Genomic DNA, 27,955 nt, shown 5'->3' on the forward strand with positions numbered 1-27,955 from the left:
TCCTAAGGTACTCACAGGGGGAGCAAAATGTAGGAAGTGGGAGCAAAATGTAGGAAGCTTTTGCAAACAGTATCCCCCTTACCAATACCAGAGGTATCACTTTAAAAGCAGAATATGTTTTCAACATGGTGGTTGCCAGAGATGACATTCAAAATATTTGATAACCAATATGGCACGAGCCCCAACCAATCATAACTGGAGCCAGATCTTCAGGTGTGTCCAGGCTCGACATCAGTCACTGTCACTGCCCCAGGCAGCTAGCTCTGCAATGACAAGCTTCCTCCTTCGGCTCAAGGGCCTTTCCCGATGGGGAACAGCCTTTCCTAGACACAGCCTGTGTATGGTGCTGGCACGGGGTCTGGGGTGGCGATGGTTAGGTTGAGGAGTGGCAGGGAGATTTTAAGGGGATTGGAAGACTGGAGAACGGTAGGAACGGCTAAGCAAAAGCAGCTTGCCAAAAGGAAATTCACAAAAACCAATTGGCTGGAAACAAATTAGCCAAAAATCAGTTTTGTAAAAATCATTAACATGTTAAATGATCAATTTAACATGTTAAACCCCAACCAGCAATTACCAAATTCTTGTTTCCCTTAGCGACTCAGAGTTTATAGCAATTCGTGTTGCTTGCAGTAGTTTGAACAGACTCTGTGGAATTTTCCTGAGTTTGGTTGCCCAGAGGCTTTGCCACAGCCAGAGCCAGTCGGTATCATGGAAGAATCCTGCATATGAGAGAGATCTACACGACTACACCCTTGATGAAAGAGTAGTCCCCTATCTGGGCTGTTTGAGCACCGCTTCCGGAGGGATGGCTATGAAGCAGTGAGGGGTGGCCATGTAGCCAACCAGCAGTGCCAAGTCAGCCAGCGGCATGCATGCAGGGACAGAAGTGGCAGCCCTCACAGGCCAGCTGGGGCTAGAGATGGAAGAATCCCAAATGTCAAGTCAGTGAGTTTGAAATTACCACTAGCACTGGCGTGGCAAGGGTGTAGATGCCACCTGCAACAGGGCCTGGCACACAAGGCACCCGGTCCACTGGCGAGTCAAGGGCCCACTCTACAGTATTCTTGTTCTTTTGCTTCAACTTGAGCAGCAAGGCTCTAAGCCACCTCCTCTTAAAACAAAAGCCAACTGCCCTGAAAATAGTTCTGCTCTGGTGCATAAAGGCCATAGCTGCATCTTTCTAACTATAGGACTGTCAAAGATTGTTACATTATTATTATTATTATTAATTATTTACCCTTTGATAAATAGCCATCCTGCAGAATGCAGTATGGAAGGTCCTGGGCCCATAACTCAGGGATTGACAGCTGAAAACTATCCTCTGCTAACATGTAAAACCTAGGGGGAGAAGCTATTTAGTATTAAAAGTTAGGGTACTCGAGGGGTTATAGAAAGCAATGTCTGTGAAATCTCAGTTGCATTTTCTTCTTTGCCAGTCATTTGTCTCCTGGGTTATTATAAACAAGACAGTGAGACTGTTCAGAAGGTGTTTAATTCCACAGAATTGGAACACTAGACAGAAAGTGCTAAGGTCTTGGTGTAAAACTGAGGTCTGCCTCTTCCTAGTTGCATGACCTTGAGTAAGCTTCGTATCCTTTCTGAGCCTCAGTTTCCTCAGCTGTAAAACCCATCACGTTGTCCTGCAGGTCAGATGGCACAATTGTGTGACACTGGAATGAGGTGCTCCTTGTGGGACCACACTGATGGAATCCCTTCCAGAGTGTCTTGTACCTCAAATAATATACAAGGTGCAGTGGGTTATGGTCCAACTGCCTTGCTTATTCTTTTAATAAAAATTATTAAAATAAGTACAATTAAAAGGAAATGATGTGGGAGAAGTATTAAACCAGCAGATTTCAATGATCTTTGAAAATTCCTGTGCCCAAATATCGGTGTTCTGCATGGCCTCTTCCTCACTCATGGGCTGACGGGGTGGACATCTCCATGCTGCAGTTTCCACTGGTGTCTGTCCCAGCCATCCTGGCTCTCAGCTGCCCCCATGGCACCCACCTTCCCATCAGGCTCAGGGCCTTCTCCCTGTCCTTTCCTCACTGACTGCCCCCAGCTCCTTTTGCTGTGTGCTCGCCCCTCCTCTTTACCCTGAAATCCATGGTCCATATGGAGAGGAAGGGCCTTGATAACCTCAGTTGCCATCCTTGGGTCACCTTTCGTTTTGTTCCTGCTCTGGCACTTACATCTTGACTTCTCTCTTTTGGGTATGCAGCGACTCCCTTTAATCTCTGTGTCTTGGAAAACCCCTGGCCCCAATCAGTTGACTCATCTTATTCTTTTAAAGCACACTCTCCTCCCCTCATTGTCCACCCATCCATTCCCAATAAGGGCAGTTTCTAGTTCCAGGTCCACTTCTCTGAGATGCCGTTGCTTATTTACATATATTTAAATGACATGCAAATCACACACTACACGTATATGTATTATATATGTATGACATATATAATACATACACGTATACACATCTAGCATAGGGCTGGACATTTTGGAGGCCTTCGATGAATGCTTTTTTCTCATATTCTGTACATACCTTTCCATACAGTAGTCACTAGTCACGTAGCTATTTCCATTTAAATTTTAATTAATTAATATCAAGTAAAATTTAAAATTCCGTGCTTCAGTTTCCCTAGCCACATTTCAGGTGCTCAGTAGCCACATGTGGGGAGTGGCTATGGAATTCAATAGGGACACCCCGAACGTCATGTTGGGCCCCACTCTTGTGTCTCATCTGTGGGTGTCCTTCTGCGTCTCTCCATACTATCATCAGTTCCTTAGAAACACAGAGACCAGTTTTTACTTCTAGAGAGTGCTCATTCTTTCTCAATTCTGTTCAGCAAAACCCAGGACCAGATGGGTCTCAGCACAGGCAGAGCCGTATGCTGGGCTCTGGACAGGGACAGAATAGAGAGCACTGTTTGCCAGGAGTTAGAAGGAATCACAGGTTCACTGTTTCCCATCGCCGAGCTCCAACCCCTGGCTTTTGTGCAGGTGCTCTTGAGACTCTGAGTGAAGGCAGTGATGACATGTTGAATGAAAGGTAAATATTTATGGTCAGCCTCCAGCAGATGTCCTCTGTGGGTGGCTGGGTGAGTGGGTGGGTCAGCGAGGCCTTCAGCATGGGAGCTAGGATTCTACCCGTGGTAACGCTTTGGGTCCCACCTATACATTCCTGTGTGCCTAATGTGACCCTGTTGTTCTGCAACCAGACAGGTGGGGAACCAAGCAGCTGGGATGCTAGCAGCAGCCCTCAGAGTCCAGAAGGACGGCACTGTGCTTGGAGCTGGAGCAACTTCCCTTGTGCTGTTTTGGAAAACTCCCAGGTAGGCACAGCCCAGCCATCCAGTCTTCTGGGACGCTGCTGGCATCTAGTGGAAAGACAGGGAAGCAGCTGGCATGCAAATACTTGATTCTTACAAGGGGCGGGTCCCAAGCAGACCTCACTCTGCAGGGTTCGCATTCCACACCCCCTGCTCTAGCAAGAGTGGTGCCAGCGAAAGGAGACGCCATAGGAATGGAAGTATGTGTATCCAGTTCACCCACTCAGCTCCCACGGCACTGGTTCTCAACACCCTGAGAACCAATGCCCTCTCTTTATAATATATATGTGGTTTTGCCACGTTTATCCTCCTAAAATAAAATTCATAAGCTACCTATGCACATTATAAAAATCAATATAATGTCCTCACTATACTATAAAAGTGTAACATAGTAGTATATGATTTTTACAACATATATACTCTATACAAGAAGTGCGGGAAAATTAAAGAGCAGAAATACAGGTGGACACTAGAATAAGACCTTGTATTCAGATAAATAATAACAGACCAACCTGATTGATTGCGTGTGATAAGAGATCAAAGGAAATAGCCTTCATGGAAGCAGAAAGGAGGTGTGTCCTACATTTCGGTCACTGAAAAAAGGTAAACAGCTATAGGAGGACAGACACAAGTGGCGATCAAGAATTCAGCAGAAGCAGGCATTCAGGAAATGTCTAGAAGAAATGGCGGCCCCCTGAGAACCCATGGAAACATGGAGGGGAGTGATGAGAGTTTCCCCCCATAGGAGAGATGGGAGCTAGGGCCAGTTCATGTTGCTATTAAATAGTGAAGAGAGGGGTGGTTCCAAATGAGGGGAGGACCAGGGACCGCGGGGAGGCTGAAACTTGGGTTACAAATCCGCAGAGGTGCTGTCGCAGGGCGTGATGCCTAAAGCAACAAAGGTTGGCTGTCAACAGAGGGGATCTGCCACGTGATTGAGAAAACTGCCATCTGGTTGAGGGTGACTTGAATAACTCAGATAAATACTGAGCCTGTCATTGACTGAGCACCCTGTGATGGGTGCTTTCTGTGCATTGCCTAATTCTTGTAACAACCCTGGAAGGTATTCATTTATTCTCTTCACTTTACAGGGATGAAAACCCAGATTTGGAAAGTTAAATAAGTCACACAGTCAAGCTCTTGGTAGAACGTGGCAGAGCCAGGATTCAGCTGCAGCTGTATCTCGTTTGAGCCTCATACCCACCCACTCTGGCAGGTAGGTGGGTAGAACTAGGAATTATTGTTCCCACCTTGGTTTTGAGTGACCGGAAGCCGAGGGAAGTGATGTGAGTGGCTAGATGCTGTGCAGCTGGCATGCAGTGTCCCCACGCGGACTGCAGAGTCCCTGACTTCTACAGCAATGACATCGTATCTTGTGCTATGTATTTCGTATCTTGTTTGAGGGGTCTCAGAAATCAGCTACAATCTTAAGCAGATGAAATTGAACCCCCCTGGCAGGATGTGAGCATGGAGATTTATCAACTGTTTCATAATGGAGACCAGAAATTTACATGTCACTTCGGGAATTTAGTTAAGATCTGTGCTCAGTATGGGAACAGTTAGCGAACAGATTGCAGATAAATTCTCTGATTATTCAGGGATGGGACAGTGACTTGTTACAAAGCCACTCTTGGATATGAAGGTGATCTGGCTAGACCACCTGTCATCCAGTTGACAGTTGGGTTTGATCCTTCATGATAGGTTGGGCTGTATTGCTGTCTTGCGGAGTGGCCTGCGGGGTCTCAGCTCCCGCTCCCCACGTAAGAACGCGGGATGTGGCTAGGCCAAAAAGGAACACCCATGGAGCCATAGGTAGGGGAGTCATACCACTATTGCCTCGCTGGCAGCTGGATTCACATGACGTGTGACCTGCTTTCCGCTTTTCTACCTGCCATCCGACCAACTCGCTATCTGCAATCCGCGCTTGCCAGCTCAGCCACCATTCGCTTGCTAGCCCCCATTTTTCTGCTAGCGTCGCCACAGCAGTTATATTAGTGGCCAATGGCTCACTGGTTACAGCTGACGGCCAATAAGCCACTGCTGATGGCCATCCAATCACAGTTGATGGCCATTTACTACCTAAGCCAGCACCTTTCCATGTGAGTCCGAGAGCCTGGAACCTGCACTCCTGGCTCTGTCCCCACAATTGCCTTCCTCCCTCATTGCTCCTGGAATACCCTTCCTAATTTTGCATGCCAGTTCTAAGATTCCAATAAGTGGAAAACCCTTTTTCTATCAAGTGTATTCAAGTAGGAAGCATCTCTTAGCCCTCTGAAATCTGTCTGTAAGAACCAATGTCATGGTTCTCTGAGCTGTTCTAAGTAGTGACTGTGAGATAAGAGAATGAAGCCCAAGTGAAGTGAAATAACCGGAACTTTCAGACTTGGGATGGAAGTTTACAATGGTACAACCACTTTGGAGAACTTTTTCTCACAAAGTTTGAAACACGTACTCTTACTCAGCTATTTTACTCCTGGGCATCTATCTGTCCAAGGGAAATGAAGACGTGTTCACAAAAAAAAAAAAAAAAAATGAATTGCAGAGGAATGTTCATAGCGATTCTATTCCTAATCCCGCCCCCCCCCAACTGTCAACAACCCAAGTGCTCATCAACAGGTGAATGGATAAACAAATTTGCGTTATACTAATATAATAGAATAATACTAAGTTTTAAGAAAAGGAGTAAACTACTCACTCAAGCAACGACATAGATGAATCTCAAAAGCATTTTGTTGAGTGAAAGAAGCTTACGTACCTACGTAAATAATCATTTAATTGATTGCAATAATTTCAAGTTCCAGAACTGGCAACACTAAGCTATGGTGATGGAATCTGAATAGTGATGACTTCTGTCAGTGGGAGGGCATTGGCTGGGGAAAAAAAAAAAACCAAGGAAATTTCTTTTTCTTCAGGCCGTCTCCCCGTCCCTCCCTGAGACTGCGACTATTGCCCCAACCCATAGTGTAGCTCCAGCCGCGGGGCTCCTAGCCTGTCAGGGGCTCAGTGGCTGCAGAAAGATGCAAACCACCCCTTGGTTTGACCTAGCGCTGTCCACAACTGATTTGGCTGCCAGTTTCAACAACCCAGAGTTAATATTAACCTGACCACAGCTCTAGAGGTCAGAGAGGTCTTTAACCTGGCAGGCTTGAGTACACAGATCAAAGTTCAAAGCTCGCTGGACTTTTGGAATCAGCTCAAGCCAGACAGATGGCTGGGCAGCACAGCAGGGACGAGGATGGTCTAGAGTGCCCTCCATCATGGCGGACTGGGACATTCTTTCCCGTTTGTGGAACCACACATTTGCTCTCTAAGAAGCTGGGCCATGACTGCCCCAGGTTGACCCATCATTTCTCTTCACCCAAATGAAGCAGGTCCAAGGTTCAACAGGTACCCCATGGCCACCTGAATAAAATCAACATCTCTTTACAGCCTCATCCTGCAACATCTGCCAAGCCCTCTGTCGAGCCCAGGGTCAGATCCAATGTTGGGCCCAACATAAACCCATTTGATGCTGCAAGACCCCACCTGAAATAGCTCTGCTTGTGACCCACTGTCCCTCCACTGAGATTAGTTCACTGAGGCTAAAGCAGTGAAGGCTGACATGAAAGAGTTTCACCTTGAAAGAGAGGCTGTTCCTCAGCTCAGTGCAGTGATCAGACTCAAAAGCTCCCCAGGATAGTAATTAGTTCAAATTTGAGAATCTGACAGGAGAACCTCCACAGTTCTACCCGCTAGCCCCTTATAAGTATCAACTCATTTGCTTCTCATGAAAGTGTCGGAGACGTTATGGGGAAACCGAGGCCCAGAGAAATGGAGGAATGTGTGGAAGGTAGTAAGTGGCTGTAGGCTTGAGCTCAGGCATTACACTGCAGTGTCTGTGTTCTTCATATCACGCTGTAGTGTCTCCCGGGAGGGAGGGATGTGGTCCAAGGTTGCAAAATGGCAGTGGAAAGTCTGGGTCAGGGCGACAGCAAACAGCCAGGCTCCGTGAACGCTGGCCCAGAGACTGATTGCGAAAGGGTGAAAATTGCTGAGGGAAAGGTATTTCCAGATCCCAGATTATGGCCAATTTCAAAAGCATTTCTGAGGTAATATTTCCATCTAGTGGCAAAACAGCAGGTAGCAATTACCCTCCAGGCAAATATCGAATCCGCCTTGAGCGGGGGAGGTACAACAAATCAACAGGACATTTATTTTTCACAGATTCCAAAAGACAGGCACATCCTATGGCCACAGGTCATGGAATAGCCTTCAATTTCCACAAGCCATGGAATGCTGGCTGCAGGCTGGGTTCACATCCCAACTCTGCTCGTTAACTGCCGAAAGGCTTGGGCCAGTTAATTCACTTCATTATCTCTTCTGAAAAAGGAGAAAATAATATCTACATATGGCTGCTGTGAGAATCACATGAAATACTGTATGTAACGTGTCGGGCATATTGTAAGCCCTTAAATGTTCGTTGTTAAAATACTAAAGAGGTGTGGCAAAAGCTGGGACAGGCGCACAGAGGGAAGGACGCATTGGACATTAATTAGTGGCCTTCAGCAAACCCCACAGGACTGTCCTTGGGGCCGTCTTTTTTCCACATGTAGTCTTATGTTTGCCTTTCCCTGCCTATATCACTAAATCTGTTCTCCACTCAAATATATTAGTGGTTCTCCGTGTCTCCCATATTCATCTCTGTCAGGTGTGTCTACATAGTACGCCCCTCAGGCTGTCCTGGCTGGGTCCCCTCTGCTCGCTGCCCACCAGCCCCCAGGTGGTGGCTGTCCTTCACCCATCCCCTCACCACCCCCCAGATAAGCCCCTCCTTAACAACATGGAGGGGGGGCTTCTGTTATTCTCCACCTGAAATCACCCACTCCCTCCCTCTAACCATCTTTGATGAACTGGGCAAAGTATGTGGTTTGGGAGCAAATAAGCAACTGTTTTATTTTGAAGTTTAATTTTGTGACGAACTTCACTGAAATCTGAGGTAACTTCGCAAAGCACCAAAAGTTCATTTCATAGTTAACCTTGCTCTGCCTAGTTGCTCATTGACTTCCAAATCTGAATATTGTTCCCATTAAAAGGGTAACTTTTAGCCTTGAACCTCCTCGGTACTCACAGAGCTGTGGGCAGTGACTGACTGTTTCTTACCCCATTCAACAGTGAGCCAGGCTCTGAGCGGCTGCCTCTAGACGCCCCTTTCGCGAGTGCTGGAGGACGCTGAAATCAGGTTTGTTGGTGGGTGTCTTCTGTGGGCTTAGAACTGGGGTCAGAGATGAAGTGGCAGGTGGAGCTACCGGAGAGGAAGGAGACTGTCTGAGGGATCATGGGTGCTAACTGAATTTACAAGGTGAGGGGTTTGGCAAAAACGGGTCATGTAGACAGGTAATAGGACACCACCAGGGCCAGCAAAGGAAGGAAGCTGCAGACAGAGGTTATCTCTAGTTAAGTCTTAGAATCATCTGGTGGAATGTTGACCCTTAGGTGGGAACATGAGTCAAAACATGTCCACTTGAAAAAGGGCTCTGGAAAATCCAAAAGGTACAGTCCCTGCTCTCGGGGATGTATTTTGTACCTTGACCACTGCTTCTTGCACAGGCAGGGGAAAACAGTGATATGGCTACTGCTTCTGAAAGACAGAGAAGTTAATGTTTCACAAACAACTGAACAGGGGTAGTTTCTTTGGGGAATAAGCTTATTTGGAACGAGGTGCCAATTCCCTCCAATGCAGAGCATTTGGGGACTGTGATTGGCCAATTTGAGTCTATAGGTAAATCTGGGGAGAACCATGGCGATGTTGGTACTGTCCACGGAAGAACGTCCAAGCCTGTAGAGAATTTTTATAAAAATGTATTTGAGCCAATCAGAGGATACGCGTGGAGGCCAGATCTCAACAGACTGTATAGATGAAGATGCTGTGTTCTTTGTTTCTCAGAAAGGCAGTTTGCAGCTTCTCTTATGCATTTGGCATTAAGGAGGGAACATAAGGAAAATCACATGAAGGTGGGAGAAAGCAAGGCGGAAATGGGATGACAGGACAGTTCCCAACCTTATGTACTCTCTGGAGGGTGGTTACTTCTAAAAAGAGGCATGTCAATGGTGTGTTAACCTAGATGCACAGAAACAATGGACAGGGCTTGCTTAAGGCAAAGATGTGCTTTTTACTAAGAAATTATAGGTCTGGGGCATGATTACCCATCATGACCTGCCCAGTTAGGCATTTTGATCAGATCACCCTGTGAGGTGACTTTCCCTAGAACCCCTTGTTCATCAACACTCTAAAGAGAGCCAAATAGGTCGATGAAACAGAGTACAGTCTAGAAATTGGATCAAAAGAGAAATGGCCTTTTGTGATCTTCTACTTCCTAACAGGAAGCAAAACTCCCAAAGTCTTTACACTTCATCACTAGGCTATTCCGCATTTTACAAGATCCTTCAATTCTCACAAGATCTCCATGTCGGTCCGCATTTTGTAGGTAGCTAAGAATTGGAGCTTGTCTAGACTATCCGGAGTAGAACAACATCTGCGGGATACTATTTAAGAGACAATGGGAATATTCCCAAATTCCCACAGAACTCACCCCAGAAAAGGACATCTGTTACATTCTATATCAGCAACTAACAGAGAATGTACTATTAAAAATCTGTCTACTCCTTTGACTGTAAGCTTTTTGAGAGCAGAGATTGATATCATATACTTTTTTTTTAAATCCCATGTCTAGCTATATCAGTCAGGGTAAGTTTGGCTATACTGTAGTGAAGAATAAAGCCTGAAATCTTAGTGGGTTGACACACAAATCTTTATTTCTTGCTCATGCAAAATCAGCTGGAAGCCAGACCTCAACAGACTGATCTCCAAGGCTGCTCCTTTCTGAACAGTAATTCAGGGACGCAAGCTGCCTTTATCTGTAGCTATGTTTCCTGGAGAACATGGCCTCCAGATTACTGCAGCAGGAAAAAAGAAAGATGGAGGGTCACATATCAGCTCTCAAATTTTTGGCCCAGAACTAACTATGTCACTTCCACCCCAAGCCCACTGGCCAGAACAGGTCATATAATCTTGCCTATCTTTAAGCAACTGGGATATATCAGGCAGCTCGTTGAGCGGAAAATGCCTCTGCCTCCCTGGCTGATAGCATGTACTCAGTAAACCTTGATGGATAAATTCATGACTAAATCTGACAAGGGGTTAAACTGATACAGTCACAGAATTGCTCAAATCTTGAAGCCACTTTCAACCTCCAAAGCCTCAAAAGAGAATGTGCATGTCATCAACAAGAAAAATGCAAGTGGGTCTACCATTTATTGATGATCTGTTCTTAACAAGGCACTGTTCTAGAAACGCTCTGTGGGCTATAGTGCTTAGTCCTCATGAGGCTCCTATAGGGTAGGCATTGATATTCTTCTTTCACAAGTAACTTTTTCATGGGACCATGGTGAACAAGTAGCAGAGCTGTGGTTTGAGCCCATGTTTGCCAAGTTACAAAGCTTAAGAGAGTTGATCTTCTTGACTCCAGCTGTTAATGCCTTATGGACTTCAGAAATACAGCCTGGCTTCGTTGCCATAGTGAGAGGTGCTAGGAAGAAGGCAGAGAGACGTAACTGCCTTTCTTCACCCCAGTGGCTCTTTGCTTTCTCATGTCTCTCCTGCTACCTTCCATGACTGCCACTATTAAAGATAGCTGCACCTACAAGACCTAAGGTCAGTAGTGAAAGAATAGAGTCTAGAGCCTGTTCTGAGCATTTGTGTTCTTTGGATGTCTGTTTTGCACATTCCATCCTTTCTGAGCAAATGAAAGACGGGGTGTGACCCCCACACAGGACACCTTTCCCAGCGGCCTAGATTTTGTGGGAATTGACCAAGCTCGCTTTACGTAATTCCTCCGACCCTACAAAGCAGAGAGCTGAATGTCTCCTAAGCTACCACTGGTGCTTCATACTGGCTCAAACAGAGCCAAAGCACGTCAGAAAGATTTCTGGTCAGACTTTGCCATTCTCATTGTGTAAGCTGGGATAATTAATTCACTTGGGTTCTCTGGGTTTTAATTTTTTCATCTGTAAACGGGTCTCTTGTACAACTGCTCTCTGATCACCCGTCATCTCACTGGGTTATTGAGATCATCAAAAAATAATAGAAGGAAGAGTGCTTTGTAGACTGGTAAGGCTGATTTCAGTGTGTGAGGTTATTGTGTATGACCAGCCAAGGAAAAAAACTTTTAAACTTTCTGACTGAGTTATGATTTTTGTCAAGGGAAGGGGACAAAGCTGTACATGCCCATGGCATTTTAAATGCCACCTCTCATCCTATGAACCACCCTCGGCTGTACATGTTTGCTTCTTTTCATGATGCTTAAGAGCCAAGCCATGGGAGTCAGAACACGGTACCAGCCACGGGAAGGTGGGCAAAGTATTCTAACCTCTCTGGACTTCAGGTTTCTCCTCTGCGAATGAGGATCATAATATTTGTGATTGGGGATTATTAGAAGGGTTGAAACATTAATGCACATACAACCATTTACACAGCGCAGGGCTTATCATGAAGCACTCAGTAAATGGTTGCAATTTTATTGTTGTCATTAAGGAGCCATCATGTTGTCCCCAGAGGGCTTTGTGTAATCAAATTATTCCACTGTTCAGCAGAGTGAGAAAATCCCCCACCTTTCAAAGCATCTTGTGAACGTTCGGATCAGTGTCTCCCAGTGGGCCCTACGTGGTCTGCAACACACCACAGCTCACAACATGGCTGTGCTCCAAAACACGACTTGGAAGTCATTTGTTTAGAACTCAGCACGTATTTTCCCATAGAAAAGACGTTATTAAAATAATCGTTGGATTCCCGGGTGACTGAAAATACCCAGAATTCCTAAAGTGACACCAACATGAATCATACCAGTCAGATGAAATCTTCAAAGGAAACCAACAACTTGTTATCTAGCCGAACTGCATTAGATCAAATGGCAGGATTGCACAGACTGCCTTGAAATTCCTTCCCAAGGTCTCACGCGATGTCCCTGCCCCTTCCCTCGTTCAGGAAAAACTATTTGAACTGTCTTAGCCACAGATACCACTGAGTGTCCTTGCTCTGAGGTTTTAGCTTCCCTTATGGCTGCACTGCTAGGTGTACCTCACCATTGTTGACCACGAGACAAAAAGCCTGAGCAGCTTACATGAGCTAACACGGGCTAAAGTTCTTAGTTCGCAAGAAACTTTTATCCTTTCCTCCCCTTCTCCTCCTCTTGGTCAGGTGGGGTAGAGGAGAAAAGAAGAAAAAATACTGGAATGGAGCTCAAATGAAATGGGAATGCAAGCAAACCATTAAATAACATGGGCCCTCCCTTTCATCTCTGGTGGCTTGAAGTCTGGAATGGATCGAACCGGAACACATCAAAACATATCGTGCTAAGTCGCCCTCCCAAACTTAGGGAAAGCTTTGAACGACCGGGTATAAGCCTTATATTGGACCTCTACTGAAAATCATGGGTTCTGTACTCTACTAAGCTTTACGACATATGCTATGAAAAGGAAAAAAATGCATCATAATTGTTATTTCCACCCTAAAAAATTCTTTTACATTCAATATGACAAGTAATTTACGTGAACGAACTGTTTGTAGCATGCTAAATTAAAATGGAAAATGTCTATCTTTAGAGGTTACCAGGAGACATGATTCTGTGCCTTCCTTTGTAGTAATTTACTGCATCCTTCTCTTCAAATGCAAAGTAAAGAGACTAATACCTTCTTTCTGTACTTCACAGGGAGGTGAAAAGGAGATAGTAAATAGAAAAGGAAATAGTAGACAAATGATGTTCAATGTATCTGTAAAGATGCTGCTGCATTCTTTCTTTATTTCCAAGCAGCTTTCCGATGATACGATGATATGATTCGCACTAATCCAGGCAAATAATTCTGAGTGAGCCCAAGCCACTCCTCTTGGATTAGACACAAGCGCTGTTGAATTTCTACGCTAGAAATCTGCAGAGGAGCATGTCGGTGGGCGTGTAATGTAGGGGACAAAGCAGAGAGATGACGGACAGGGGGTGTTAAACTCAAGTAATGAATGTTTATGAACAGAAACGAGGTGTCACCTATCATCCTAGTGCCTGGGGACACGAAGTGTGTTGGGGGTCCCAGATTCCGTGATTCACTAGAAGACTCAGCATATAGACGACACTGTGATTTATTACAGGGAAAGAATGCACAGCAAAATTAGCAGATGGAAAAAGCTTGTGGGGCAAAATCTGGAGGAAACCAGGCGTGAGCGCCTAAGAGTCATCTCCCAGGGGAGTTCTGCAAGCTACGCCTAATTCCTCCTGCAATGAGTGGTGACCACACGTGTGACATGTTTTCCACCAGGGAAGCTCATTTCAGAGATTCAGTGCCCAAGGTTTTTTGGTGGGGGCTGGTCGCATAGACGCGCTCTGCCTCACCCGTACCGAAATTCTAGATCTCAGAGGGAAAGCAGATGTTCAGCATCATCACATTATTGACATGAACCGTTGAGACACGTGGAGCCAGTCTCACCAGGGAGTGATGGGAACCGTCCTGAAATCTCAGTCCCCAGCTCCAGCCACAGTCCGAACTGGCAAGCAGGCCTTTTGAGGGACATCACCCTCAGGCCTGCTGTGCTAAGTCTCTTATGCACACAGAGGTTGAATACGCGATTGCCGTGCAGTTGGATAAATTCGATGATTAATTCATTCAACTAAAGTTACTGAGCCCTGGAAGGGTCTGGAAGGAAGGAGATAAATTAGACATGGTTGTTGTACTTTGTCAAACTCAACTCAGCACCTCAGTAGCTCCCTGCCCACCCACTGACAAGGCGCTTTGTCTATAAGAAGCTCTGTGGCTGTGCTCCAAATTCCTCTCCCGTGCCTCCATCCAGAGCCTCGGTCACATCCCAGGGGCTGTTTGCTGTCATAGAACTTCCTTCTGCTTAGCCCCTGAGGTAGGTGTTTGGAGCTACTTCTCTGACTTGACTGGATTCCAGCACAGCTCTGGATGCCCTCAGGCCAGTTCTGCCCCAGCCCTATCCCCATCAAGATTCCCATCCCCCCACATTTCACCTGGCCTCCTTGGCTCCATTGTCCATTCCAGCAGCTGCCCCATTCGTGTTTGAAGCCCTGGTTCCTGGGACTTACCCCCACCCCTCAGTCAGTGATAAAAAGGCATCCTATTTCTATTCACAGACTTTGGCGCATTTTCACCCCGCTGCCAAACGCTGGGGAGACGCCCAGAGCTGTGAACTACAGACTCCTCAGCCTTTCCTCCTGGAATCTTCCATACTGTGACTCACTGCAGCCCATGCCTTCAGCAGCTCTGCACTGCTCTCCCACCACCCTTACCGAGACTGGAGGGATTTACCCTCCAAACCCTGCCCCTTTCCCTTTCGGGACTTGTAACAGAAGGACCAGGCTTCGGCTTTACAAGGTTGAGACTGGGCATGGGAACGAATGGAGGTAACGTGTTGTTTTTTTGGTCTCAAATTAGGAACACGTTCAATGACCCAGCCAAGGAGATGAAAACAAATCAGCTTTCTCCCTGGTATCTAAACAAGGCTCTAAGCAGAGAAGCCCGAGAACTCCCAGATGTTAGTATCAGTTCAGCTCCAATTTTCCCACCCTGATGGATCTCCTCCTAAGAAGGCACAGAGGTAGGAAATAACCTCCAGCAGGTTCAGGAAATACCCAGATGACCAGTAGGAAAAACCACCAAGAAATGACGCTGGTGAGACGGGCCAGGTCCTAGAAAGCTGTGAATGTCGTGATGTGGGCCCTTGAAAGACAACAAGCATGATTGGACTTACATTTTAGAAAAAGCCGAGGCAGCTAGAGGGAGACAAGATGGAGCATGAGTCTGGAGGCTAAGTGACAAAGATAAGAAATTTTTGTAATAATCTTAGAAGAGCTGGTGGGGCCTCAAGTAGATCCAAGGCAGTAGGCGTAGAGATTCAGGGACAAACCTGAGGGATATTTAGAAAAGCAGATAATCAGGAGGAAGGGGTGGGAGCAGGAGATTGGGGGAGTGCAATGTGACTCCCTGCCTGCTGGCTGGGGGTTCAGCACCTTTGGCAGTACCTCCATGGAGATAAAGAACAAGAACGCGGGGTGAGGGCGTGGTTTCATGATAAATCCAAACAGCTTCGTGCTGTATCCCCCCTCCACCCTCGCTCTACCTCTGAAGTGTCCTTACTGGGTTTTGTTTGTTTGGTTTGGGTTTTTCCTTTGAAGGTCCAGAAATGCCGATGGTGTGTGTGACAGACTTTGAGGCGCAAGCACGGGAACTTCTGTCTAAGTCGACTTGGGATTATATTGAAGGAGGAGCCGAGGAAGGCTTCACGCGGGATGACAACATCGCAGCGTTTAAAAAGTTTGGTCTTCTGTATCCTTTCTATTCTTAAGCTCAGGTGCACGGATTGAGAGCTCCTTGGAAGGCGGCAGTTCTGGTTTCTGCCTGCAGAGCCCATGGAGGACTCGCGATACGATCACGGTTTTCGTTTGGGGTCTGGGGGTCTCTTGTAGGAAGGGGCAGGTAGCTGGGGAGAGAAAGGCTGGAGAGAGAATTTATCTTCGTGCCTCTGCAGAACTGACACAAGTGAGTCACCCTCCCTCTGCATTCCAGCAACTTGACCACTTGACAAGATAGGACAAGAATCCCAAGGTCCCCAGTCACCCGGGCAGGGAGGGTAAGCCCGCTAGGTAAACCTAAATTTGCTGAGTTCCTAAACTTCTGGCCTGGAGGAGAGAATGTATGAAAGGAGAGAGGACTCAGGGGGGTGGGAGGAAGCATGTACACCCAGGGAGTCTTAGGGATGAGAGAATATTGATTCAAGGAGTAGAGCACAGATCCGCAAACAGTGGCCCGCGGGCCACATTGGGCCCGCTGCCTATTTTTAGATGGTCCACAAGCTAAGGATGCTTTTTTTTCTTCTTCTTCATTTTTAACTATTGGAAAAAAATCAAAAGAAGAATTTGTAACGCAAAATTATATGAAACTCAAATTTTGGTGTCCTTAGAGTTTTATTAGAAGACTGTTATGGCACCATTTCTATACTATCTGTGGCTGCTTTTACGTTACAACAGCAGAGCTGAGTAGTTATGACAAAGACTGTACGGCCTAAAATATTTACTGTCTGGCCCTTCACGGAAAATGTTTGCTGACCCCTATGATGAGAGGTCAGAAAACAACTGAAAAATGGGACACAAAGCAAACACTAGGTTCTGTATTTTCCTGTTTGTTTAGCTCTATCCTAGGCACTTTAATTGCTTTATCTCAATCTGTCATCACTAGACTATTAGGAAGCTTGGATTATTACTTGCATTTCACAGATGAACTGTGCCTGAGTAACTGACGCTATCTTAGCCATTTGGCCCAGTCAGTATTTCCGGGGATAATATTTTGTGAAAGACAAGCATTTTTGGACCCTGAGGCTTTATATATTTGTGAATTTCCCTCCTTTCTCCTAAAACAGTATTTAAGTCAGATCCTCAAATGAATTTGCCTCTAGCAAAAAATGCCACAATCATTCCCTGGGCTTTGTCCCCTTTTGTTGACCTTTTCTTACCTTAGACTTGCTCTGCCCTGAGAGGCAGAGCCTAGACCGTCCTGCTACCTGTTCTCTCCCTCTCTGGTCCTTGTTCTGATGAGTCCATCAGAGCACCCGCGTGCTGAGGGTCTGGTCAGGGTGGCACAGGCCTCTGAGGGAGCAGGGCAGGGCCTAGTGGGGACCACACGTGCACGGGGAGTTCAGACAAGTCAGGGTGCAAGTGGGATGGGAGCTGGGAGAGGCTCCTGGAGGGGTGGAGCCTCTGACTAGTTGGTCTCTGGTGCCTGTTCAGCTGCCAGCCAGCTGCCCCCGCCATAGGCTTCGCGGGACGCAGTCTGCTCTAGACTGGGGGTGCCCCACCACCACCAGGCAGCACCTCCGTGCTGATGAGGAATCCCGCCAACAGGAAATCTCTTTGTCGTCAGCACAGAATCCGCCTCCGTCCCCGGTACCTGAAAGATGTGTCGCACGTGGACACACGGACCACAATCCAAGGAGCGGAGATCAGTGCCCCCATTTGCATCGCTCCTACAGGCTTCCACTGCCTCGCCTGGCCTGACGGAGAGATGAGCACCGCCAGAGGTGGGAACCAAGCCCACCGGCAGCTCCCTTTCCCAGGGCCCCAATGTGAGCAGGACTCGTCATTCCAGCAGGAGCGGGACGCGCCAGGACGTCTCTGTAGAAGGGGCTTGGGGACAGCAGTCTGGTAGGAATTGAGGAGGGTGGGAGAAGGCGTGCTTAGCGCTGTGCTTGCATAACATTTCACCGAAGAATGAGGAAATACCCATTTTCTATCATAAAGATGGTTAGGGTAGGAGAGGAGCTACTGATGAACGGGAGAACGCAAAATTCCCACCACGCCAGCCGCAGAAGAGGGGCACTGGCCCCCTGACTCACACAATCTGTGGGGAAAGGGATGCTCAATGTGGCCCCAGGAGTATGTCTCTCTTTGACCCCTCATGGAGCCAAATGGTGAGTCTCTAAATTTAGGGTGAGAAGAGAGTCAAGACATGAGGCCCTAGCACAAGACGCTGCCAGGTGCTCTTGTCCAAACGTTCCGTCTTCCTTCACCCCGATTGACTTTGTCATCTTACTTGACAATCAGTCTCTAATTAGGTTATGCCTCCTTCCTAGTGGTCCCTAATTCTCTACCCCTACCCGACCCACCCCACCAAAAAATAACAGGGAGAAGAGGAGGGCGAGAGGAGATGGCTAAAAATATTCTTGGGACTTCTTTGTAATCTCCACCCTAGGCCTCACCTGTATTCTGCAAGTTGCCCACTGCTTCCTGGGGGTCTTTTCCTTTGACTCAGTGAAATAGGAAGCAGCGAACCTCAGGATTCTAGAGCTGAAAGTGAGATCCATTCGGGTTAGAGACCCAGGCTGGCTAGGTTGCAATACGAATATCCTGTATGATGGTGACTACTTTACTACATCTTCCTGGTTTGACTGTGTCGTGTTGTTTTGGGCAAAAGCATAGGGTGTATCTCCTGTTGACATTAAGCATTGAAAATACTAATTTTTGATTAGGCCAAATTCTCTGCCCATGGGTTACAGAATGATAGTGACATTGGCCTGTTGGAGGATCCCACTGAAAATGATTAAAGTAGGAAATGAGAAATAAGCAGTGCAGCAGCAGCAGGGACGTCACTGTCACCATCATCTTCGTCAATCTCACTGTCACTCGCATTGGTACAGTACACCACTTCATAATTTTAAAACATGCTTTGATATCTAGTATCTTATTGAATCTTCCAACAACCCTGTAAGAGAGGTATTATTGTTTTCCCCAGTTTACAGATAAGGACAATGAAATTCAAGGCCACACAGCTAGGAAGTGGTAGAGCTAGCATTCTTCTAACTTCAGACATCATGCTTTTTCCCCTACAAAGCTCAGGCTTCTCCCCTGGAATCACATTTCCTCGTTCTTTGCCCTCTTTACTTCCCTCTTGCTTCCTTCACGAGTTCACAAGAAGCCCATTTTCCTATCTGAAAACTTCAACGTGCCCAACACAGATTGGGGGCTCCATAACATCATAGCTGGAAATAGTTTAATATGGAGCATAGGGTTTAGAAGATGGGCTTGACAGAGGGGGCCCAGATGACTTTGGGCCTCCTCCCAGTCGGATCAAACACCTCTATCCCCACCCCACCCAGAAACAGAGGAAGTCAGCCTTTATCCTGACTCACAGGGCAAGTTGGCCAGAGGCCATGCAGACTCCTAGGGCCTGACCCTGGCCTGGAATGCCTCTGCCCTCCTCCAACCTGAGCTGTGTCATTTATTTTGCAGCTGCCCAAGCAGCGGGCATCTGCTACATCACCAGCACATATGCCAGCTGTACCCTAGAGGACATTGTCGCTACTGCCCCCAGAGGCCTGCGGTGGTTCCAGCTCTATGTGCAGCTAGATCGGCAGCTGAACAAGCAGCTGATCCAGAAGGTAGAATCCTTGGGGTTCAAAGCTCTGGTCGTCACTGTGGATGTGCCCAAACTCGGCAACAGGCGACATGACATTCGAAACCAATTGGACTTGAAGACGAACTTACTGCTAAAGGATCTTCGATTACCTAAGGAGGTAGGAAAGAGATCAGGGCCAGTGGGCAGGCATCTCAGAAGGTAAATTTCCTGCCCTCATTTCTTCCGTCATTCTTTCCACAAGAATTCGCTGTGCCAGACACTGGGGTTACAGCAGTTCAGAAGTCAGGCCTGGTTCCTGCTCCCCAGAGCTTCCAGACAAACAGACTATAAGACAATGTTCTCGCCCCTGGAGCCACCCAATCTGTCACCAGAAGTGTTCTGGCCGGGGAGGAGCGCTGAGAAATAGGAACATGATAGAAAGGATTTTGACATGAATAAGGAGAAAACTAAGTTCTTCCAACATTTGGTACTTCATGGCACACTTAGGAAATGGTAATTATGGATGGCACACTTAGATAAATTGACCCTCTGAAGAGGACACGCGCGGCCAAGGCGACCAGTACAGGCCCCACCCTGCTACCTTGAGAACTTGGGTCAGTATCTCTGCACACCTAGAACTCATGCCCGGAACACCAGGGGGCTACAACATGTCTGTTTGGCATCTCTGACTAGGGGACTGCCACGGGCACTTGGTCCACTAAAACCCTGCAGTCAGATGGGATGGAGTGTCCCAGGGAGAGAAAGTCATGGTAGAGTTGGAATCCCCTGGCTGCAGTAGAGAGAGTGGTAACAGCCTTTGTGACTCAGCCGTTCGACTCATTAATTGCTGAACTCCTACACAGATGGGCCTTGAGGGTCTCAGAAATCCTTATCTCAGATTCCAGGGACACACGGGGATTTATGGATATTTGATGCACTTGGTGAGCCAAGGGGAAATCGTGGGTAATACCCGATTTAAGCTCCTTTAAGGATTGCTTAGTTCTTACTGCCTTGTGCATATCTCAACCATAACACAACACACGGGCCTGTAAATGCCTTTATTTATCCATCACTTACTAAACTCTGAGTTCGTTTAAAGTAGAGACTGTGTCTTACTTGTCTTTGTCTCCCCAGATCCTGGCATCATAATTGAGCAGGGCCACTGTTAATGGTTCATGAGGAAGCAATTGAGGTAGAAATTCCTTTTGTTAAGGGAAGGAGCTAGAAGTCGTGCGGATATTTGTTGCTCGTCTTTTCGAGCTTATACTCGTCCGTGCTTCTTTTCACGTATCATTCGGTGGCTCTGTAAATGTGTGTCGCCTGTGCAGTGGATCGAGCGGTCTTGAAGGAGTTCTGTTTTGTTCTCCAGAGAAATTCAGCGCCGTATCTCCAGATGTCTCCCATCGACTCCTCCTTGTGCTGGGATGACCTCTCCTGGCTCCAGAGCGTCACTCAATTGCCTATCATCCTTAAGGGGATCTTGACAAAAGAGGACGCAGAGTTGGCCGTGAAGCACAAAGTCCATGGCATAATTGTCTCCAACCACGGTGGGAGGCAGCTCGATGGCGTTGCTGCTTCTGTAAGTGTGTGTGTGTGTGTGTGTGTGTGTGTGTGTGTGTGTGTCCAGAGCAAGGTACCCTGTGCAATGTCATGCACACTCCACTCCTTACTACCTATGTTGGTATATACATGTGAATTCAAGGTCATCCGAGGAAAGCACCAAGATTAGTGTGAGGCTAGTGAGGACCCTGCCTCTGGCTCAAAAATGTAAGAAGGTGCCGGAAACACAGTAAAATACATAATAATTTCATGCGCCATTTGAAAAAAGGAAAATGAATGCAAAAATTATCCATGGTGAACAAAATATCAATGTTTACAATAAAGACAGGACCTGTCCCTGTATTTGTAGAACCCGGCCTCACCCACCTCACTCTGATCCTGGCCCTGGGTCCAATAAAACTTTATTTGTACTATAAGCTCACAGGTCAAAGTTTGCCGCTTGATGTTTTAAATATTTCGTTCAAATACATCATTTATCAGATAAGGGATGCTTTTGGCACCCCTTACATTTTGTGCTCGAAGAAGGTGACTCCTCTTAGAGGTTAATGCCCTCCCTGTGAAGGGTGTCACTCTTTGAGTGAAGTTCCGACCTCTCTAAGGTTCCATATCAAACACTCCCTGTTTCCTCCTGGGACAAGGAAAAGGCTAAGCTAGCTGTTGTCCCCAAAGGCTCTAACGAATGTCCTGTTGTGACCTATCAAAAGTGAATTCTAAAGCCATAAGCTCCCTGGGCTGAAATTCGCTCTTTATTCCGTTTCTCAAATGACTGTTCAGGTGAACACACTAAGTGGAAAACAAATGTGAAGAGACACCAAGAGTGCCTTCCACGCTGCAGACATCCGAGCCAATGAGTCAGGGAGAAGCTGCACTCTGTCCGAGCAGAAAATGGCAGAAGGCACAGCCCACAGAAAGTGCCTGGGCCTTGGGAGCAGCGCTGCCCAGCTTGACAGGCGCCAGCAGCCTCGGGCACAAGAGGGGAAGAAACTGTCAGACATGCCCCCGCCCCCGGACTTCCTGGTCCTCACCCACGTTGAGGGGGCACCACTGTCCCATGATACCCTGAGAGTCAAGACAGAAATCCTCGAGCCGCACGTGTCTCTTTTTCAGATCGATGCCTTGACAGAAGTGGTGGCTGCTGTGAAAGGGCAGATTGAAGTGTACGTGGACGGTGGGATCCGAACGGGCTCTGACGTGCTGAAGGCTCTGGCCCTTGGGGCCAAGTGCGTTTTCCTGGGGAGACCAGTCCTGTGGGGTCTTGCCTGCAAGGTGAGAATGGCGCATTGAAAACCAGCTGGGAAATACCATGCTTCTTATTCGTATTCACCCTTTGCTGTGCTTTAACCCCCAAACTCAGCCATTTTTCGAGGTGCCACAGATTCCTCAACGACATTTACCCTCAACCGTGTCTCTGTGCTTCCTCTGCAACGTGTTACAAATTTTCAAGCGCTCCCACCCCTTCTTTTGCTCTTGGCATGCCTTTATTCCCGACAGAGCTCTCATTTCACAGATAACCCCCATCCTCCCCACCACATCTGTGAACACCCCTAGAATTTATACGCAGCACATGTTAGAATGTCCCTTCCTGTCTCTCTCTCTCTCTAACTCTCTCTCTGTCTCTTTCTCTCCCTCTCTCTCAGGGTGAACGTGGTGTTGAGGAAGTTTTGAACATTTTAAAAGATGAGTTCCACACGTCCATGGCCCTGACAGGTGAGTGTGTATACAGTTCTTTTCCTTATTTGGAACTGAAAGTGGGACTGGGGCCCTCCCCCCACCCCCGTGCTCCTTTCCCCCAGGGGCTGCCAGAAGAGAGAGCAGGAAAGAAACAACAAGCAAGATTTAGCACAAACTCCAAATATGATACATCCGCTACAAAAGCAAATGCAGCTTCCAATCGTGGGAAAGAGGGTTCCATTTTACTCTGGGTTGTCCAGACCCCATCAGGCTTGTTAGATGTGGTTCTTTTAAGTCACATTCATGGGCTCCAGAGAGTAGAGAATTGTGCCAGAGAGGCAGCATGGAGGGAGTGGGGAGGTAGATACAAACAGGAGGAGAGAAGGAAAAGCATTGCCCTGCGTAACCATGGACAGACAGCAAGACAGATGTGGCTGTCTCAGCTACATGCAGGTGGATTTCAGTGAAAAAGACATTGTGAAGGAGTGTGCATAAAAGCTTTGTGTTTTCAGCAAAGCCTGGAGTCCCAGTGAGCCTGTAAAACGTGGTACCTTTGCTCTTCCGGGGCATTTGGTTTGGGGTTTTTTGTTAATATTTTTCCGATTCTAAATAACTCAATTCTAAATGATCCAATGTCACCGAGTTCCTCCCATGAGGGAGGGGGGCACCGATGGGAACAGATAACATATTGGTGTCTTTTGCCCCTGAGGAGCAGTGGGAAGGGGGATGGGAAGACCTGTGGGCTTCTGGGGATCCCAGCAGGTTGAGATGACTTGTCCTGCTCCCCTAAATATCTTCTCCCATCCTGTACAACAGTGTCTGAACTTGTGTCCACAGGAGCCTGATGGGGGAATTCACAGTAACAGAGCCTTTTTATCCCACCAGAAGCGAATACTTACCTGCCACTGAGGTGCAAATGGCAGCTGGGAAACTCTTTTTTTCTGAGCTAGAGTGGGGAGCACCCTTGTTAAAAAGGGCAGGGAAAAAAGAAAGACCAGGATCAGGAGCAATTTTGTGCCCGACTTTTTATATTCCTCTTCCTGCTCATTGTTCTCCATTGAGAGGTATTGTTTTAAAGGTATAGAAAAATCAGTAATCACAACCAAACGTGGGACGGAGAAGAGGGTTTGAAGAGGAAGGCAGAAGGGCACCCCTCAGCATTCTGTGTAAGAGTCGCCCCCCCAGGGAAGACCCCCAGCCTCGTCCCTGGACAGAAGCGATCTCAAGCGGGGGGGCCTGTGCTTTTGATGAACTCAGCAAAACACAAAAATCACAGTGTGAAACGCCAGAGAGTCTGTCCCTCCTTAGCCCGTCCCTGCACAGTGCATGTGACACTGGCACCCAAGCGGTGACCAATCAGTACAGCCTCTCTCTCCTAATTCCCCCTGGAAACATGTGATAGTTTTCCTTTCTGACCCTGTGACATCACAGCCCTGGGAGGGAAGCCCTATTAACACCATTGCTGAAAACAAAGTAAGTTGAAAAGGGATGTTTTTCCAACTGTGAGACCAGTTTCTGAAATTGCAGAAAGGTTAAAATGACGATGTCTTGAAAGACAAAAATGTCCACCTCTAAGTCATATCAACACAAGGCTGCACAGACCTCACTACGTTTTCATCCCTTATGGATGTAAAAACATCCAACCCTGTAGAGAATTTGTATAAACATTTCTGTGAGTCAACCAGAGGGTCAACCTGGACACAGGATCGCAACAGAGATAAAACGCTTCCAAGAAAAGACAGTTTGCAGCTTCTTCTATACATTTGGAATTAAGGAGGAAACGTGAGGAAGACGACAAGGAGGTGGGAGGAAGCAGTACCAGGATTGATTGACAAGACAGACACGGTTATGGGCTCTCTTGAGGGTGGTCATCCTTTCGAAGGAAGGGTCTGAAAGGGTGGTCACTATGAGGAGAAGGGGACTGAAAAAGCCGTTTCAAGGAAGCACTGACCTACATACACAGAAACAGTAGAGCGGACTTGCTTGCGGCAAAGATAAGCTGTTTACTAAAGAAGTCCTATGTCTGGGACGTGACTACCGACCATGACCTGCCCAGGGAGGCATTTAAGATCAGATCACCCTGTGAGGTGACTTTTTCGTGGCCCACAGTTTAAATATTATTTTTACTACACTCTATAACCAAAGATCCTCTTTTGGCATCTCTGTGTTCCTTGAGTAGGTCTGCCTGCTTTGAGGTCCCACTGAGTGTTCTGTCCTGTGACAACCCACTGCTCGCAAGATCATTGTCAGTCCTGACGAGAGCCACCCCTGGTCCAGATTCTTGCTTCTGTTCCATTAGTCCCGTTTATGGGTCACTTATGCCCACTGTTTTTGTCCGTTGCCCTCAGCCCAGGCCTGAAATGCAACTCCATCCTCTGTTTCCATTTTTAGGAGAAGACCCTCTCAGTTATTTTTCTGTGACACATGTTGCTGAAGTTATGTCTTGGGAGGTGAAGGTGCCCACATCAGAGATGTGGAAAGAACCTTGAGGGAGGTGTTACACACCCTGCTATTAAATTCGTGCTACCTTCCCCTCACCAGTGATTTTTCACTGTCTACTGGAGCCCACGATTCTCCAGCCTGTTCCCTCATGCAGCAACTCTCTCCCTTCTCTTCTGACTTCTCATCTCCCTCCAACCCCTGTGCGTCATATCAACTACAGCCCTAATTTTGCATTTTAATTAAGATCCTCCACTGCAGAAGGTTTCATTTTTCAGAATGTCCCCTTAGAAGGCAGTTGCTGTGTGAAATACTCACCCCATCTCAGATGCTCTCCCTGCGTCATATTCCTCCCTGCTAGATATGTGCTATATCCCTGAGCCTTATCAGGACTGAGATAAAGGTCAAGGGTTTCCACTGCACACATGAATTGATAAAAAAAAAAAATGCTAAGCCTGCTATTTTGGCGTCGCTGTTTAAGAGAGGACCCGGGCACAGGCTCACAAAATAATGCCCAATGGAATCAGAACGACATCATTCGTTGCGAGTGCAAAACACTTTATGAGGGTTAGCGTCAGGATCGAGTGGGGGCTTGTGCCCCTGAGTCATCTGTACCCATAATGGGCTGTGTCCCTGGTGCTTCACAGAACTGAGCGTTTTAACTGCATCATTCTTTTTAGGCTGCCGGTCGGTTGCCGAGATCAGTCGAGACCTGGTCCAGTTCTCCAGGTTGTAAACCAAGAGAGCTAATGACGGGACTGCTGAGGTGGCCCACAGAAGGAAGACAGACTCATAGCGTGGTGTGTGTGCTGCCATCCGGCCCGGGCCCCATCCCACCCAGCAGCTCACCACCTGCACCCTCACCACCTCACCCCCTGTGCTTCAGGCCCCCCACACCCTCATCTTCCTCAAAGGTGCCTTGTCCTTTTCTGTGTCACTGCTTTTTATATGCTGTTCTCTTGCCTGAAATCCTCCTCTTAAAGAAAAGATCTTACAAGGGCAGATCAGTAGTGACTGAAATAGCTAGAGGATGAAACTTTTTGCATGTTCGCTCTACAAGGACTATGGAAATTTGTTCTCTGGACAGAAGAGCTATACGTCTAAAGTAATCCCCAACAAAAATCATACTCCCATCTGTAGATGATAAGGAAATAAGATAGTTTAGAACACAGGCTTTGGAGCTGTACAGACCTGGGCTTAACTGTCAGGGCTGCTACTGACGTGCTGGGTTGACTTGGGAAAGATTTTAATCTCTGTGCTTCCATGTCCCCGACTACCAAAGAGGTGTATACTCCCTGGCCCTCTGAGTTGAGAGAAAGATTAAGTAAGATGATGTATGTAAAGTTCAGAGCACAAGGCTTAGCACGGAGAAGACGTTCAAGGAAGAGTAGCTTGTATTATTACTGTTGAGCAAATGCTTACTCATCTTGTAAGACCTCACTCAAATGTCACCCGTTCTTACCCTGGCTACCTGCTAGGTGCTTCCTGTTCTGTGGCACACATGCCATTATTACAACCCTCATTACAATGTGTTGTATTTATTCATTTATTTGCATGTCTCTCTCCACAAATAGACTGTATAGGGCTCTAGGCAAGAAAATGTATACTTGGTACTGGGCTTGGCTTGTGGCAGCATCTCAGTGGGTGGATGGATGGATGGATGGATGGATGGATGGATGGATGGATGGACGGACGGACTGAAAAGAAATGAATGGAAGGTGAGATGGAGAAATGAATAGAGGACCTCTCACTGTCCAGTAGTCAGTTAAAATAGATTCTAGAGCAGGGGTGCCCAGCTCAATAAGATCTGACACTTGAAGACATCAAGAAAATTAGGGATAGAAATCAAATGTCCTAAATAGATAACTTCAAAATTCATTTTCCATGTTCTCTCTTGCTCCTTGTTACATTCTGTTCTCTATAGAACCACCAGAGAGTTGTGGGTTTTTTTGTTATTTTTTTAAGTACAAACAAATCCTGTTTAAAGCCTTTCTATGGCTTCCTGTTTCATTTAGTATAAATTCTGAACTGGTCATCAGCTCGCCAGGGCTCTGCATGGTCTGGTCCTTGCTGGTCCTTCCAACTCATTTCTTTGTCGCTCTCCCCTTTGCTCACTATGCCCCAGCCATGTTGCCTCCTTTCTGTCCCTTAACCAAGCAAAACTCTGTCTTGCCTCTGGACTTTCACACTTACTATTCCCTCTACAGAAAATGTCCTTCCCCATCCTCTGCCCTTGGTTGGTTTTCTTTTTTTCTTTTTTTAATTTTTCATTAAATTTGTTGGGGTGACATTGGTTAGTAACATTATATAGGTTTCAAGTGTACATTTCCATAACACGTCATCTATGGATCACTTTGTGTGATCACTACCCAGAGTCAGTTCTCCTTCCATCACCATAGATTTGACCCCCTTTCCATCTTCTTTGACTTTTAAGGACTTAAACAATGCACTTGGCTCTTTCTTGACATTTAAATCTCAGCTTTGGAGTCACCTCCCCCATGAGGTGAGATTTCCCTGACCATCCTATCTAGAATAGAATCTGCTTTAGTCATCACACCACCCTGCTTCCCCTTCTGGCACTCACTACACCCTGCAATTAACTTGTCCTTTGTCTATTTGTGTGTTTGTCATCTGCACCAACACAGGGACCTTAATCAGACTTCCTCACTACTACATCCCAGAGCCAAGAACCACACTCAACACCATAGAAGGCTTTGAATAAATATTGGTTCAATGAATTAATCCAAAAAGGCAAAGCTGGATCAAACTGCATTGTCACCTCTGAAGAATTATAGCAGTCCCCGGGGCAAACAGTGAGTTCGGTCAGAACCTGAAGGGTCTGAATGGGTCACCCCCTAAGCCCCCGACATGAAAAGTCTCCTATCATAACTGGACAGACACTTTTCTGCACGAACCCATGCCATAGTACAGTTCCTCTGTTGCCCAGGTTATCCCACATACCCAGGGCCCAGTTGAGGGAACATTAGCTGGCATGGAAGACACTGAAAGAGAAAGCGATCCAGCAGCAG

General features: G+C 46.9%; 1 protein-coding gene and 1 long non-coding RNA gene across 8 annotated transcripts in view; both read left to right on the forward strand.

The window, feature by feature from the left end:
• The window catches only part of LOC109446805 (uncharacterized), a 156,308-nt gene extending 153,925 nt beyond the window's left edge, over positions 1 to 2,383 (forward strand). The window contains exon 8 of the long non-coding RNA XR_012491639.2: positions 1,647 to 2,383. This is a non-coding gene — a long non-coding RNA (uncharacterized LOC109446805). The remainder of the gene's footprint in view (positions 1 to 1,646) is intronic.
• A 2,037-nt stretch (positions 2,384 to 4,420) lies between these two features.
• HAO2 (hydroxyacid oxidase 2) lies at positions 4,421 to 27,232 on the forward strand. 7 transcript variants are annotated; one of them, XM_088799532.1, is made up of 10 exons: positions 4,421 to 4,545; positions 8,481 to 8,547; positions 14,504 to 14,773; positions 15,545 to 15,683; positions 17,291 to 17,442; positions 19,151 to 19,434; positions 20,605 to 20,835; positions 21,924 to 22,082; positions 22,454 to 22,523; positions 25,607 to 27,232. In XM_088799532.1, exons 3-10 carry the CDS (start codon positions 14,758 to 14,760, stop codon positions 25,660 to 25,662), a joined length of 1,107 nt encoding a protein of 368 aa, XP_088655658.1. In that variant the 5' UTR covers positions 4,421 to 4,545; positions 8,481 to 8,547; positions 14,504 to 14,757; the 3' UTR covers positions 25,663 to 27,232. The 7 variants fall into 7 exon arrangements, with proteins under 7 accessions (XP_088655658.1, XP_074174656.2, XP_088655659.1 ...); XM_074318553.2 differs by having other exon boundaries at positions 4,436 to 4,545; positions 20,626 to 20,835; XM_074318555.2 differs by lacking the exon at positions 14,504 to 14,773 and having other exon boundaries at positions 8,481 to 8,555.
• Positions 27,233 to 27,955: the final 723 nt, after the last annotated feature.

Source organism: Rhinolophus sinicus, chromosome 7 (genome assembly GCF_057876585.1).
Source record: "Rhinolophus sinicus isolate RSI-liver-muscle chromosome 7, RSI-T2T, whole genome shotgun sequence".
Taxonomy (NCBI): Eukaryota; Metazoa; Chordata; class Mammalia; order Chiroptera; family Rhinolophidae; genus Rhinolophus; species Rhinolophus sinicus.

What these genes read in the sequence shown, in the direction of transcription:
- HAO2 (XM_088799532.1), top strand. An exon ending in TGTGGGGTCTTGCCTGCAAG is followed by an intron (nt 22,083 to 22,453) that starts GTGAGAATGGCG and finishes CCTCTCTCTCAG; the next exon opens with GGTGAACGTGGTGTTGAGGA. An exon ending in CACGTCCATGGCCCTGACAG is followed by an intron (nt 22,524 to 25,606) that starts GTGAGTGTGTAT and finishes CATTCTTTTTAG; the next exon opens with GCTGCCGGTCGGTTGCCGAG.